The sequence below is a fragment of the Centruroides vittatus genome, unplaced genomic scaffold (assembly GCF_030686945.1).
Source record: "Centruroides vittatus isolate TY-2023 unplaced genomic scaffold, ASM3068694v2 contig_120, whole genome shotgun sequence".
NCBI classification, from domain to species: Eukaryota; Metazoa; Arthropoda; class Arachnida; order Scorpiones; family Buthidae; genus Centruroides; species Centruroides vittatus.
The window spans coordinates 1,329,892-1,347,290 of NW_027120768.1; the positions used below are offsets into that span (position 1 = coordinate 1,329,892).

General features: G+C 27.5%; 1 protein-coding gene across 2 annotated transcripts in view; it reads left to right on the top strand.

Annotated features, from left to right (window-relative positions):
- Positions 1-17,399, top strand: part of LOC136984630 (lachesin-like) — a 234,894-nt gene that overhangs the window by 195,549 nt on the left and 21,946 nt on the right. For both annotated transcript variants that reach the window (XM_067281702.1, XM_067281707.1), the window contains exons 4-5: positions 10,587-10,742; positions 12,260-12,388. In XM_067281702.1, the coding sequence (XP_067137803.1) occupies positions 10,587-10,742; positions 12,260-12,388 (285 nt within the window). The remainder of the gene's footprint in view (positions 1-10,586; positions 10,743-12,259; positions 12,389-17,399) is intronic.

Consider the following 17,399-nt stretch of genomic DNA (forward strand, 5'->3'; position numbering starts at 1 on the left):
AAAAAGTTTCGTTATAACGACTTATTGGTTTATTCAGAATTAAAAAGATATAAAACTTTGAAAAGGTGTGATTAATTTTTAAAAGAAATTGCTTATAAAAACTAACAGTTATTGTTATTATTTTTTACTTCAAGCATCCTGTTTGCGGGTTTCTTTGTATGTATTTTTGTTTGGAAGAAAGTTCCTGTGGAAAAAAAAGGTTGCTGTTTAGAGGTGTCCGTTGTTTGGATGTTATTTTGTATACATTTTGTTCGAAAAAAAATAAAAAAAACCCTGAAAAATACTGCTGTTTGGAGCATTATAATTTCGAAACTTTGAATTAAAAGAATATACGATTATTTTTTAAGAAAAATTCCTCATAAAAAATAATACAGTTATTGAGAGTCATAAGTTAAAAAAATAATAATAATAATTTTCATAAAAGGTGCTATGAAATAATTAATGAAATTTGACGATATAATTTATCAAGATAAAGGAGAATTTTCCTAGATGAAAGATATCCAGCTACTACAACGCCATATCGAGACCATCGAACGGGCATTACGCAGAGCAGCTGTTACGTATATTGGATCCGGTCTGGTGTAGAGTCTAAATATCCCAAGGGGGGGGTGCCAACTTCTAACACGTGAGGGGAATCAGTTTCCTTCCACAAGACTTGGTCTGGACATCGGATGAATCGAACTCACCAGTTAGAAAGAAGAAATCATCTCTCCTGCACAACTATCATCCGTTCTTGTTGTCCGCACAGTAACTGGGTGCCAGATGTACCTCATTTGATATCTGTCAAACCTGTTAGATGAAATCTTTCTGCTAACAGGATGAAACTTTTCTCATAATAGCGCTCCTTGTCTCGTAGATAGAACAACGATTGCATTTTAATTACCCGACCCCAACCCTCCTCCTCCATCTCCTCGTTGTATTGAGTGAAAGCAATTAGTAATTCGTTGTATCGGGGTTAGTAATACTTTAATTATAAATGCTATATCTGATGTTAGTGAATTTCTGTTATATGAAACAGAGAGAAAGTATGGCGCCCGGTCAAAACGTCTTTCTCCTTTCTGTGATTTTTTACATTTTTTGCACCTTTAAATGCCCGGAAAGGCAAAAAGTTTTGTGTTTTTTTTTTCTGTATGTACGAATGTTAGTGTGTGTGTGTGTGTGTGTGTGTGTGTGTGTGTGTGTGTGTATGAAGGAACGATTTTGTTCATTCAATTTAAAGCTCAATAACTCTCGTGCCTCTTGTCAAGAATTTCTGAAATTTTGCACGGTAGATTGTGTGTTAGAGGCATTTATGATGTTAAATTTTGGTGGTTAAAGGTCAAGGGGATGGGAAGATAAAAGGGGTTATTTGTTTATTCCGTTTATCTAAAATTAACGTGTTTTTGTGGCCCAGAAAACGATTTTTAATCTTTTCGTAACCCAGTCAATAAGGCAAAATTACATATTTATCATTAGTACAATATAATTACCTTATTACTATAATTACAACTCAATTTTTCAGTCTCATAACAGCATTTTTAATTAAAATCTTCGGTTGTAAAGTAATAATTATTTTTCTCCCTCTTTATAACACGACAATCACTATTATTAATTTCATTAGCACTAATATCCTTTAACATTTCTTACACTATAACATTGTAAAAGATTTTAAATTGGTTTTTCTCGGCTAATAAACTCATCAAATTGAAGCAAGTGATTAAATATTTAACAGATGATCGCTGAAACTTATACAATAGGATCGCCAGTCGTTATAACGAGGTTAAGTTATGAACGATCTTCAATTATCACACAGAAAGTACTACTTTCTTCCTCTTGGCGTTAAGCAATTTACTTGTATCCACATGAGAATTCATTCTGTGTTAGTACCTATCCATCTTTTATAGGGTCACATTCTTTATTATTATTTTTTTCTAATCTGGTATCATTTATTCTATTTATAACTTTGTCATATTTTTGTCCGTTTCCTGATCATTTATTTTATCTATAATCCTCCTACATTATTTTCATTTATGTTGCGTGAAGAGTGTACTTTTTCATAGTGTCCTTCTCTTTTTGTATGCTGCTGCAGTTTTGATTACTAATCTATAAGCATCCCACTTCTTCCTCCTCTTCCTCTTCTTAAATTTCTGATTTTTATTGATTAATTCTACAGGAAAAATTAAAAGAAATAACTTTATTAGTAACTTTGTTTTTTTTACTACATTTTATTGATTTTTTCCTCCGTTTGCTTTATGATTTCTTCATCAATAACGTTATAGATGTTCCTTTACCATAGTTAATTAACAGTTTAATGATTTTTCTGCCAATTTCTAATTTGTTATCTCGTTGAATATTACCATTGTTTACGTTTTATCTATATTTATCGTCATATTGAATTTTTATTCTTATTTTCTTCGACTATTAACCGCTAAAGGCCATATCTATGGCTTCTTATATATAGACGCCAGCATCATACATCAAAAACTTTAATGGAATCTCGTATTTAATAGGTTTATAAATTAATTATCTTCATTAATTTTTCGATAACATAATAATTAATAATTGTTTTAAGCAAATTATTATTATATTTTTTTTTCGTCCTTAAATGAATAAAAGTGTCGGTTGCATTTCAAATACGCCAGTAATGACGGTCGTGTCGTTATGGCGAGTAAATGTGATTTAGTTATTTTCATTTTTTTAAATATTTTCTACGTAAATTGTTTAAAGTTTATAGATTTTTAAGTTAAAAAAATTACTAAAGATTTCCTCTCGCTTCTCGCTATATCAAAACTCCCTCTTGTTCTTCTCATACTTCTCGTTATATCGAGTTTCCCTTCTTATTATAGCGTAAAGTTTCTCTCTCATTCCCCTTGCTTCTCTTTATATTTACTCTTCTCGTTATAGCGTTAAAGTTTCCTTTTTTAATCTCGTTAAATCGAGTTTTTTGCTTGCTCTTCTCTTGCTTCTCGTTATATCGAGTTTTCTTTTTTGTTATAGCATTAAAGTTTCTTTCTCGCTTCCCTTTTGCGTATCGTTATACGGAGTTTCCATCTCGCTCCTCTTATTCTTCTCGTTATAACGTTAAAGTTTCTCGTTAAATCGAATTTTTCCCTTGCTCTTCTCTTGCTTCTCGTTATAGCGAGGTCATAACCCTGCTATAACGAGAGAAAAATGGTTTTGAGCATTATAACAGATAATTACTTCATTTCTATTCAACGTATTCAAACATAAAATACTTGTATCTTCCTCTAAAATTAATTCCTTTTTATCTTAATCTCACAGAATTATCATTATTATGCTTTATAATTTAAAATCAAATTTTTCTCTCCATAAACTTATTTAAATATCCAATCATTTAATTACAGAAAGTAAAAATTTCCCTTCTACTAACGTCATTTATAATAACTAAACAGTTTCCACTTTAGTAATAGATTTTAAGACTCGAGATAAATTATGGCACCTTTATTTTTTATTTTTTTATTTTCTAACTAATTACCCAGCACACATTTAAATTGATTTATATAATTAAATAATGAAATTAGTTAATTATATTATACCATCACATTTTAATAGATCATTAATTATACTATCTAATCCATTCGACTTTATATTTATTTATTTTTTTTAAACTCTTGCTGCCATTTTATGTTCTGCATCTATTACGTTTCTTCGTTTTACTGACTTTTTTTGCTCATTTATCAAAACATTTCTTTACTTTTTGCATTTTTTTGGACTAATTTGAAAGAAAAAAGGTTATATAAATTCCCACTGCCGGTTTGTTCCTTTTTAATTTCGAAATAGTGTTAGATGGATTAAATTCGAGACCGTATATAGAAAGCCTAGGGTATTAAGCCCCCTATTAACTATATATAGTTATCACGTAGTTTTAATTCAAAAATTTTCCCTGAATGGTGTTAAATAAATGACTGGCATGACTCTGTTGTTATGAGGAAAAGTGTGATTTACAGGATCAAGACACTGATAATTTGAGATGGAGAGCAATATATTTTAAATTAAAAATATGATTAAAAATTGCGAAGACGTTTATCTTTTTGAAATTTTTTTTTTAATATTAAATCATCTTTTTTCAATTAGTAAATTTAAATTTATTATTATTATTTAAAGCATTTATTTGCTATTCTATAATTATAATTATGAAAATAAAAATAGTGAGGTAAATAATACTATCATTCGGGGTCTCTCTGGTAAAAGTTGATCCAATGCCCACCGACTCTTGATTCAAAGTGAGCCTTGGATCTTGAAACTCCTTAACATTAGCCTAGTATTTGGGCCTTTGGCATGTGGATAGTAAGAAGCTATCTGTGTTTAAGAGCAATACAGGATCCAGAAATCTTTAGAGGTGGTGCAGAAAGGAAACAATATGCTTTATCACCTGAGGGAGGCTTTACACGAAAAAATATCTCAGAAGGAGTGCAGCAGACACTCTGTACTTCCTAAATCCGCCCTTGAGCAGTTTTCTGCAGGATGGAGACATGTTTGTCATTCCTGCTACTCGAAGAAACAAACACTTCATTTTAATGTTGTATGACACGTGTTGGGGCTCTTTGTGCGCAGTTTCATATAACATATTGGGGTTCAGAAAACTAGCTCCTTTCCTCTATATCCTCAATATAATACATATTCCTCTATATACTATATAAGCAAACTAGCTGCGTGTGCTCAGCGTTATTCGGGATTTTAAGGAGGTGGGTATTAGTGATAAACAGAATGGTTTTAGTAACTAAAACGTACATTTATTGACTCTAATTACGATAATGAAACTTAAAACACAAAACATTGCCCTAATCACTACCTCTTTAAGTAAACTTAAGGAGGTAGTGATTGGGGTAGAACCCCCACACTATTTTCTAGTGTGTGGAAGAACATTCTTCTAAATTTGGTGCAGATACATTGAACGGTATTGAACCCTTTATCATACATACATAATTTTGACTTTTATGCATATTTTTATATAATTATTTCTCCATTAACGAACAAAATACTGTGATAAAATTATATAAATATACATTTTAAATATTTTTAAAAGTTTTATAATAACGAGTAAGGTAGTACAGTAACGTACGCACGGGCTAGACAGGCGCAACGCTTTACACTATCGCTTTATACTTCATTTTTATCAAGCTTTCCATCATAATAATGAATGCTCTCTTTAATAATGCCAAAACGGTTGGTTTCCCTCTTATATTTATCAGTATAATCAATTTATAATGAGTTAATAAGTCTATTTTATTATTCAACCAGGCTATTCCCATACGTTTTCACCATTAACAATAGCGCTGAATGCATTTAACACATTAATAATAATAACTGTGAAAGTTTAATATACGTAATGTGGTTAAATAAATCGCCAATCACATCACTTGTACAAATTAGCTTTTAAAAAAAATCTAGAAAAATGCTTTAAATTATCCTACAATTTTTATTTGATTTGTCTTGCATTTTTTTAAATATAAAAATTAAATGTGTGGAAATTTCTTACATTTATCTACGATTTTATTATCTGGAAAGTTAAAATTAATTAAATATATAATAAATTTACTACGTAATAAGTCGTATAATTTAAATTTATGAATTAAATACACTGAAATTGCTATCTAGTTATCATATAAAATGCAGTGATTTTGATAGTTTATTGTTTGCAAACGCTCTTAATTCATAATAAAATTCTTTATAATTAATTTATAATTTATATTATTACTGTATAGTAATTTTAAATATTAATTCTATATAATTTATAAGAATTTTGAAATTAGCAAACTTCCAGAATTATAACTTAGAAAAATGTAATTTGTACAAATAAAATGAATACGTTGTACGTAAGGCTAATACAATAAACAATATTTTTAATAATAACGACAATTTTAATGTGAAAAACACAAATTTTTAAAATCTCAATTCTAAGGTCAAAGTTGACATTTTTTAAAAAATGCAAATTTTTAAGCAATTGACATTTTGTAAACTATTAATGCTGTTATAATAGACACATTTTAATAAAATAATTTGCTTTTTTAATTTCAAATTGACTTTAAAAAATATGAACGTTTTGTGAAAAACAACATTTTGAAGAAGTAGGTAAATTTATGAAAATATCAGTTGTTTAGAAAATTTGGCAATTCTTGAAAGGCTAATTTCTATACAAAAATTAACAGTTTTTTGAAGAAGCAATTGACATTTTTTTAAAAGTCAATTACTGATCCAAAAATTTAAAAAAGTTTTCAATTGTGTTTTATTTCCATTTAAAATATCAAAAAATGTCAATTTCTAAATATCTAAATGGACAATCTTCGATAAAATAAACTGACATTTTCTTAAAATGCCAATTACTTTAGTTGATATTGATCATTTTCCTGTAAAGTAATTGAACATTTTATGAATCGTCAATTATTTTTAGGCAGAGAATTTATTTACAGACTTCTGATTTATGACAATTTTAAATATGTTTATCGACCATATTTTCTGTAGAAATGTATTTAATTTATAACGACAAAATTCAATGTTGTTATTAATTATTACAATTATAAAATTATTACGTTATTTACATTAATTAAATATGTATAAATGAATTATAAATTACACAATGAATTTTTAAAGAATATTTCTGTTTTAATATTAATAAATAAGTGTAAAAATTGTATAAATATTTTAATTTATGAAATAAAAAGTTTTAAAATAAGGTAAATTATTTCATAACTTTTACGTTTACGTTATTAAAAATTCGACAACGAGTTGAGTAACTTTCCCGGCAAAAAAATTTAAATCGTGTTTGGCGCCATCTGTTAGAAGATTTTATTTTAAAAAAACTTGTTATATTATTAATTATTGTAAAAAACTTAATTTCGAGTGTACAGACAAGTTTTATTTTTAAAAAAGAAATTGTAAATGCTAATAACGAGTAAAATCTTTCGATCCCATTTGAGATAAGACACGTGATCTCTTCTATCTCCTCAACCCCTTGCTCTTTAATCACCAAAATTCAATGGCTTCAATGCACTTAATAACCAAACCTCTCTGAAAAATTTCAGAGATTTTGGACAAAATACACAGGAGTTATTAAGCTTCAAACTGGGTGAACACAATCGTGCCCCCCACACACTACGGCCATACATACAGAAAAAAAACACCAAACTTTTTCATTTTTGATCATTTGAAGGCCCCGAGTTGAAAAATGTAAATGCCTCTAGGGAGGGGAGATCATTTTTTAATCTTTGGCCATACTTTTCCTCTGTTACGTACAACAGTAATAGCGACTTTTTAGAAGCTTATAAAAGTAAAAATATGTAAGTTCTAACGCAAAATAATTGACTTTTATGAAATTAATGACGATTTCAAACGTAAAATTAAACATAATTCGATAATAAAAACAATAAATTAAACAAATTTACAAGATAAATTTCCAAAGCAACTTTCTTGTTGCCATCTAAAATATGAATATAGTGTTTATTCTAATACCCAGTTTGTGAAACTTTGCGATATTGATGCTGTTTAATTAGTGTAAACCTATGCAAAGCCATTTCTAAACAGCTTTTAATTGATTACTGAAGTTTACTGATTACTGTATTTTAATAATTGATGTATTAAGTTGAATAATAAGCATTTTCATAAAGTGTATCTGTAACTTGTTCCAAACTTATTTAATGAATTAATTAAATTGGATTAATTCGAAGAAAAATTTTTAAATATTTTCGAATTTAAATACTTAAAATAATTATATTAAAAGGGGGATTTAGTAATATTTTCTGTAATTTCCCTTGTATTAATTTGTGAAGAAAGCTGTTCATTAATGCAAACGTGATCATCACTTCTTTGCTGTTTACAATCAAGATAAATATACAAGCCTTTCTTAATACAAAATTAATGACTTTTACTTAAAATACGTGGAGATATTTCAAGAATTTTAAGACATTTTCTAACCTAGAAACTTAGTAAATTAGGCAAATTTAAGACTGGAGAATCTGTTTAGTTTATAAATGATTTTACACTAAAAATTTGATAAAATTCTATTATTTTTACTCATAATTACGTTTCTTAGAATGTGCTTAAGCAATACTAATGCTTAAAATATACATTATAAGTCATTTAAAAGACCCTAATCGCGCTGTCAACTCCCTTTAGGGCTTGAGAGTATATTTAATTTGTAATGATTTTACACTAAACATTTAGTAAAGTTCTATTATTTTACTCATAAGTACGTCTTTTATAACTTATTTAAGCGATTGCAGTGCTTAAAATATATATTAAGTCATTTAAAACTCGTTAAAAAGACCTTCATCGAGCTGTCAACTCATCTCTAGGACTGGAAAATTTTTTAAATTTATAAACAATTCTACACTAAAAATTCGTAATAATACATTATTTTACCCATAATTGAGTCTTCTAGAATATATTTAAGCAATTTATACGCTTAAAAATTATATTAAATTATTTAAAACGAGTTAAAAAGACCCGCATCAAGCTGTCAACTCGACAGCTTCATAGCATCAAATGATTTATTTTTATATTAAAATTTTTACTATTTTACCTTAAAATTTTTACGTAAACATAAAATTTAAATTCTTTTATTATTATTTTTTTAAAAATATATAAGAAAATTTGAACGTTAATCGCTTCACTTTACAATCTAGACAACGATTGACACTTCCGCAACGTAGAATTTTTAGTGAGATTGATCGATACGAAGGTATGATCTGATAAATCTAGAATTTAGGTAAATCGCCTTCGCACGTAATAATCCTATTAAATCCTATCAAACATATTAGATTAAGCAGGTAAAAGAAGGAGTTTTCGTTTTTTTTCCTGCTCTTCTCTCTTCCTCCTCTTCCTCTCCTCCTCCTTTTTTTTCTTCTTCTCCTCCTCCTCCTCTCTTGTGAGCTTTACAAAGAAAAATAAAAGTTCCTGCAATTGTTAAAATTAGTTGGCAAGATCATTTTCTTCTTTATACAACTGAACTATCATCGTTCAAATCCTATTAAGGAATAGGATCTTATTAATACGGATTTCAAATAAGGTTAATTGCATAGTAAGGTCAATTGAGTTTATATACATGTATAAGAAAAAAGTAATCCCCTGTTAATGTTTCAATGTAGATTAGATGTTATTTCAATGAATACATTCGTGATCTAACATAATTCTCAATGAAATCTATGAGCTACACTTGATTTTATTTGGATTTTTATGAGTTTTTCCTATTTTTTGGAATCGAAGTTTTCACAATACAGTTATGCAATTTTTAATTATACTTGAATTTTAAAAATCACGTGACTTCTTTTCCAGACAGAAGTTTCGAGCCTCTGGCCCCTAATATTTCCGTATCGGGTCTCGATTTTAGTAGTATCTTGCCCCTGTACATCATACTTCACCTGATAACAATCGAGTCATCTAACTTCGTTCTAGAGAAAATTTTAAATTGAAATCACGTGACTTTCGGTCCATACCTGAAATATGTATATAACTAATTGGAGTCTCTAAGCTTTCCATACATAATCTTGATTTTCATTTATATAACTCCGTTTTCGAGATAAACGAAGGACAGATATCGGAGGTGAGAATTGGTATTGCAATTTGAAAATTGCATACCAATAATATAATTTTACATCAGGATACCATACTTTTAGGTAAATTTGACGTCAAATTTTACACTCTCCTAACAAAACCTGTGTCCTTTATGTTTATATATTAATTAATTAAGTGAGTTTTAATAAATAATCGCTTTAAAGTGTGAGTTTTAAGATGAAAATTACATATCTACATCATTAATTAATAGGTAAATATGACTTTTATCCTGAACTTGCACTTTAAAGATTAACTGTTTAATAGATATTGTATTTTTTTACGTCAATTTGACGTCGGTATTACGTTTTATAATAACAGAAATGTAAACATGACGTCAAATTGACGCAAATATGTAGAAACTTTACATACCACTTATGTTTTAATAAATAAATATAACTTAAAATATAAACTGTAGAACGAAAACCACACATTTACGTGATGTAAATTAATATAAATGTGTAAAAAATTTCCTCGGTGTTTTAGTATAAATACGTCCCCATTTCTAAATTAAGCTGGAAATTAACTTATTAATTACCTCTAGAATTCATAAAGTTGTACATAATTCAGTAAAAATTTATGGTGTTGAATATGTGCAATTAATACGTTTATAAACATTAAAAATAATAAATTCCTATCAATAAATATATATATAAATTGAATTAATTAAGTCGTTAATGTTAACACGCTTTTAAATTTTACGAAGAAACGTCATACAAACATTTAATTTTGTTTTCGTATGACAATAAACTCAATCAGTTGAATCTAATATTCATTACAGTACATTAAACACAACTGTGTAATTTTATAACTTTATTATTAATGCATTCATGGCACTTTTAGAGTATTGTTAGAGGATTTATAATTGTTATGGGGGGTCGATACTCCCCCATAACTATTCTGGATTTATGTTTATCTTTCCATTGTTTCTGCAACTAGCTTGAATCACTATTTAAGTACTGTATCCTACCTATAATTAAAATTTTGGCATTAAAAACGTGGCCATAAAATGATAAATTTTCTGCCTTTTAAATTTATAGTTCCACCAAAAATTGAAGAAGAAAATACAAGCTCTGATAGCGAAGTTAGAGAAGGTGGTGATATAGGTTTGAGGTGTTCAGCATCAGGATCTCCCGCTCCTAAAATTAAATGGAGAAGAGAAGATGAGAAAGATATAACACTGGGAACAAAAAAAGGTAAATAAATATACCTCCCTATTTTTAACATCGTTTAAACTGTTATTTAAAATGTATAAACGTTGATATATATTGTGAATTAATTAGTTAAATGCAGCTGTCAATCGATATCTGAAACATATAATATCTCATTCAATATCACCTTTATAAACGTCATTTTCTCAATCTGTTGTCAAATTGGATACAGAATGTTCCGGAACAAGTCACGAGTCAAGTTTTGATTGATGGATTGTAAGAATTTTCTCCCATTTAGTCAATACCCGAGGAAATACAAGCTGTTTCAATTCTTGTACTTCGCGATCTGTGACCGAAACAACATTTGTCAATTTGCGTCTGCAAAAATTTCACTCTCAAATGTTTCTCCATGTTTCTACTTCTTTCTCTCTAATATTATGCTACTAGAATACTTTAGAAAGTGATTATTTATACTTCGAGTAAAATATTATTTTATTTAAAAAATAATAATAATAAAGCATCTGTTACAACAATTGTTTATAAAAATCATCCATTTCTATTTAGGAATTGACATAAGTAATCATTTTCTTTTTTTCTAGAAAATAATTATTTTCTAGAATGAAATTGATTGTTTTCTAGAATGAAACTGATTGCTTTTTTAGTAGGAGAATGATTTATTTTTTATAGCAATTATTTTCTAGAAACTCTAGAATAAATGATTGTTGTAATAAATAATCTGCTTTATTTTATAATTATTTATTTATGGCTTCGTTTATTATTTGTCATAAAATGTATAATAAAATAAATAACGATTTTTTCTTAAAATAAATATAATTAAATATTTGTTAATAATGAATTTTTAAGATTTTAAAATATATAAATTCTTTTCTAAGGTTTATTCTAAAATCGAACGATTTTTTTATTTATTATTTTATTTATTTATTTACTTATCATAAACTCTAGAATATAGAGAAACTACGAGGATCTCTTTCAAGAAAATTATCTACAAAAATTACCTTCTAGAAATCTCTAGAATAAATCACATATTTACTATTTCTAATGATTAATTTTAATTAATATTTTTAAAATAATATACATAAACACGCGAAGAAAAAATATTTAAATTTTAATGAAAAGAATGTAATAATAATTTTAAAAGTAAATAAACTTTATAATTTATAACATCATCTCATTTATAAAATGATATATAACGTATTACTCTACTGTTGAAGAGCACTTTAATAATTAATAAGTTTTAATATAAAGTAAAGTATTCACCCTTTGCTTATATCTTTAAAACATGACTTAAAGGAAGATTTCTTCTCGATTAAAAATTAATCGAATTTATGAATAATTCAGTAGATTGCATTTACCTGAATAAGTAAGCAGTTTGCAATAGAAATGAGAAACATCTATTCTCATCAGCCTTTCTCTGATGTTTAATTATTCAATGGTCACAAACTATTCTTGTGTAAACACTTTCTAATTAAATATTCTTTTAAGTTTAATTTCCTATTCTTAGCTTAAACTCAACTTTACTTCTTTCTTGATTATTTTTATAGTGCCAAGCGTACATGGAGAATATCTAAATATCAGCAAAACTAGCAGGCTTCATATGGGAGCATATCTCTGTATAGCATCGAATGGAGTGCCTCCTTCTGTTAGTAAACGAATCATGCTAAAGGTTAATTGTAAGTTCACTATTATTATTATTATTATTATTATTATTACTTTTTTTCGTTTAATAAATATAAAGAAAATTTTCTACGTTCGCCTGAAGTTGGGCTTTTTTGTATGGTATGAAGTTCGGCTTCTCTGCCTAACTTTAGTAGATGTAAGGAAAAAAGTGCTTTAAAATGCTCTTAAGGAGGGAAATTTATGCATTTTATTGTTGTAAGTTGTTCAGGGGTCACGTGGCTTGTTTTATAAATGTCAAGAAAACTAACTTAAGCATAATTTAATTTTAAGAAAGTGGATTTTGTGAAAAGGTAATGCAATATTAATAACGCAAAATGGTGAAGTTTTATGTATATATTAAGTATAAAAATCAATTTAATTGCTAAGTATTATAAAAATTAACATCAATAATTTGCAATTATTTTAAGTTGATTAAGGAAGAAGACATTTTTGGCAATGCATTATTATTTTTTTCTATCTTAACTAATTTTAAATGAATGTAAAAAAAATGGAGCCATAAAAAGGAATTTCACATAAAATAATGAAGGTTATCTATAAAATGATACTCATTTTCCTTAAATTGATAGGAGTTATCCACAAAATGATCATTTTTCCTCCATAAAAATGATTATTTTATCGTTTAGAGTAGGTTGTAATACAGAAAACAAGTAGAGATAATTACTTTAATATTTTTTTAAAAATATTTTTAAAAGCAAGATTTCTTTATAAATTTTACCTATTAAATGATATTACTTTAGTTAACAAGAATCTCAACTTCTAAACTTCAAAAGCAGATGACAGCTTCACTAATAATTCGTATGATAGATATGCAGCATCACAGAAGCATCACTGCACGCTAATTTGCATCACTATATTTATATAATACTGTACATGAATAATGGAATGTAGAAAATGATCCATATATAATTATTATATAAAAGATTCAGGAGCTGTATATATATATATATATAATTAATTAAATCTAAGATTAAGTGTAGAATTTAGATATTTACAGAAGGGAAAAAATACGAAGGTAAATGACTTACTTAAAATTCCATAAAAGAAAAGCATGATATATTTGGATCGTAAAAATTCCAGAATGTTTTAAATATTTAAAAAAGAATCTAGAGAGAGTTTCATTGATTTTTGTATTCGGATGAAGAAAGGAGGAGGAGGAGGAGGATAAAGAAAAAAAATTAATTTGTGTAGGTTTTAGTCTCAATAAATCAATAAGAAAATCTCAAGTAAAAAGGAAAAGATCAAGCTCCTGAATTATCAAAAAGACAGAAATCCAAATTCAATGATCTACATTATGTTCCCATTTTCTAAATGTCCACTTAGCAAATGACTTTCTTCCTCTTTGCTTCTCTTATCTACAACTGTTCTGTGATGCTATCCATCTAACAAAGATTCTCCTTTATTATTCCATTAATATAATTTTTGGAAGAGTCTTCTCGGACTTCTTTTTAACAAATAATTAAAATAAATTGTATAAAGTTAAGCTGTAATGATAATATATTAATAAAATTTATGTACAATTGTATATATCTATATATTAAACTTATATATGTAATTTTGTATAGCGACACTTACCACTTTTCACGTTCTGTGGTCACACTGTATTCCACTAATTAAGTAAATTTTACTGTTAGATTTATTTAAATCTTCTGGTTAATATGTAAATTATGTTAGCTAATATCTGAGAATTATTAATTAGAAGAGCTACAGAATCAATTGCAAGACCTGATCATTTTGCAGAAAATTTGAAATTCGATATTCTCTTGTTATGATAGTGAATATAATTTTGTTGGTTTATTACTTAATTTAATTTATATAAAATTAATTTTTAGTGCCTAAACAAAATAAAATTAATGCTTTATTTTACTGATAATGTCCATTATTTTATGAGTCTCTTATTACCAATAACCTCTATTATCTCATGGGCAATCACTGTTATTTTGTGGTTAATAATTCTCATTTAATGGGCAATGCCTATTAGTCTATGGGTCGTTGGTGTTATTTTATTGATAGCCCCTATTATTTTATGAGCAACGAGTCTCATTTTACGGGTAATGGGTGTCAATTTATGAATAACCCCTATTATTTTATAACCAATGAGTCATTTTATGGGTAACGAGTATTATTTTATAATTGCATTTTTAAAATATTTATTAATTAGAAATTATTTAAAAGTTGGTGTAAATTAGTTTCTAATATTATAACATTAAAACATATATCTACTAACTTTGTAAAACGATTTCCTTGCAAGTGATCTGTTGCATTCTTAATTAGCAAGTCTGTGACATAGAATTAAACACAGATTTACTATTAACAGAGAATCTCAATCGGAATTATTGCTAATTCGAATTTCATTCGATTTAAATACACCTGGGACAATGATTTGGTTTGATGACATGTCTTTATCTTAGAAAATAATGATTAAATTCACGATAAAAGCTTATTTAGGCAATTAAATGTATGCAGGTATGCACAAAGGTATGAAATGTGTACATATGAAACCCTATGTGCTTATAAACATGCCTATACACTCATATAATTGTTTATATATATAGACAAGTATATACTTCATACAAATATGTGCCTTGTCTATACATATCTTGTTTATACTTGCATGCACCTGTAAACTTCCTATAAACACGTATATGTGCACATACTGCCTTTATTTATACATCTATACGTTTTTCTATATTATTTACATTTGTATACTTGCCTATACTTGTATGCACCTATATACTATCTACGCACGTGCATAAACGCATACAGTAAATACTGCTTACATTCACATGTAAACATTACCTACATATTTACGAGCTTATACATTTCTTATACACAAATACATAACTACTTGCCTGTATTATGCTTATACATACACGTATTTATGTACTTCCATTCTTTATACACGCTATATGATTGCCTCGCATCCTTGTACACAAACATACACATTTTCACCCACGTAATAACCCTCATTTGCATAAGTACATAAAATATAAACATAGAAAATTATATAACCTGACTTAGCTACATCAATTATTTCTATAAACGAAAGAATAATGAGAATAACTACATCATCTAATGGTAATTAATCGTAATATATGTTAATTAGTAACAACGTAATTAAAGTAATTTACTCTAGCAAAGATTTAATTAAAACATGGACATTTAATATGCATAATTTAGGAAAATAATTAAGTAAATAATAAATTATAAATTTTTAAGCAATATTTTGTAATTTTATATCATTTATATATATATATATATATATATTATATATATTTGTAACAATAAATTAAGCGATAAAACAACATAATTTAACGTAATTAATATAAATTACACCGAATCGCTTGATTAAAGCGCTATAAACGAACATAATTTATAAAGTAGTTTACACGACGTTGTCTATGTTGAATTTTTATAATTATAAATGCATAAAAGTGTAATTAATAAAGAAAAGTTATCATTAAAACGGTAATTACACACTTAACATTCATACATGTTAATGGGTTCTGCCATAATTAGCATAATTTATGCACATGAGGGATTTAATCAGTGTATTATGAATATGTAGGAGGACGTAGACTCGAAAAATACAGAGATTTCCTAGAAAAACTTTTGTTATTTTCAATACTTTTACTAGAATCAACCTCTCCCCCCTCAGATAATATCACATTTAAAACTTAGAAGACAAAGTAGAAGCTAATTTAACAAAATCCCCCTATCGAGTTGGATCATACAGGTTATACATGACTTTGCTGTAATAACTATTCTTCAGAAAATCCAGGATTTGTCAAGTGGAGGTAAGTTATACCCAACAGATGACGAGATAACAGGGATGAAGACAGGAATCTCTTCTTGTCTTACCAGTTAACTGACAGGGAAAACATTCCCCAATTCTAGATATAACACGACTTATGGCAGATAGGTACAGGGCAATAGTACTGTTTTCTACTGATATATTATAGAACAAATTAGTTTTAACAAATCTTGCGTTACGTCTGTATGTCGTCAACACATTTTTCTATAAATATATTTTATTATTTCATTTATTGTTTGTCTATCTATCGATTTTAATTTTTTTTTTTTTTGTTTTTTTTTTGGCGTAATTGAAGAATTTCAAATTTATTTCCTGTATTCTGCAGCTAAATTTCTTTTATTCATAAATATATATTTTTAACTTTTTTAGCCGTGTTTAAATTAAATTGGCTTATTCCTTTTATCATTTTGAATCTAATTTAATATATTATAAATTATAAAATTACATTTATTTATAACCTTTATACCTTAGCTTTATAAATTACTTTTCCTATCTCTGAATGCATATTTACTTATTTTTAACTACGTGTTCCACCTTTATAAAAGTTTATTTCTTTACTTTTTAAAATTATTTCTCTATTTTTCATTTCGATTTCTTTCTCCATTTATACTTATTTCTCTATATTTTTTCCCTTCATTTCAATTTCTCCACTCTTTCATGCTTATTTTTTCTTATTTTTTCATTCCTATTCCCACTTATTTTTACTAGACCTATTATACTTATTTTTCCATATACAGTAGAGCATCGATTATCCGACCCCCGATTATCCGACTTATCGGTCAACCGACCGCGTTCTAGTCGGCAAATTCAAATGTCCGCTAGTGATGTGGTGCTACAATATTTGGTTATGTCTTGGCTACTTTAATATTATTTTTGTTAAATTTTTGCATGTTTTAGCTGGCAGCACTGGCTCGACCATGAAAGGGAGGCTAGTATTTAAACCAGGCCTAATACACTATACTAATAGTGTATTTTTTCATACTTTTCGGTTATCCGACTTTTCAGTTATCCGACTAACCCCAGTCCCCAATTAAGTCGGATAATCGATGCTCTACTGTATTCTTATTTCCATTCCCATACACTTCACTTTCATATCCGTCCCCCTCTCTCTCATTAATACTATTTCTTCATCTAATCTGATCCTTACTTTCTACTTATTTCATAAACATTTCCTTTTATTATTTGACTCTATT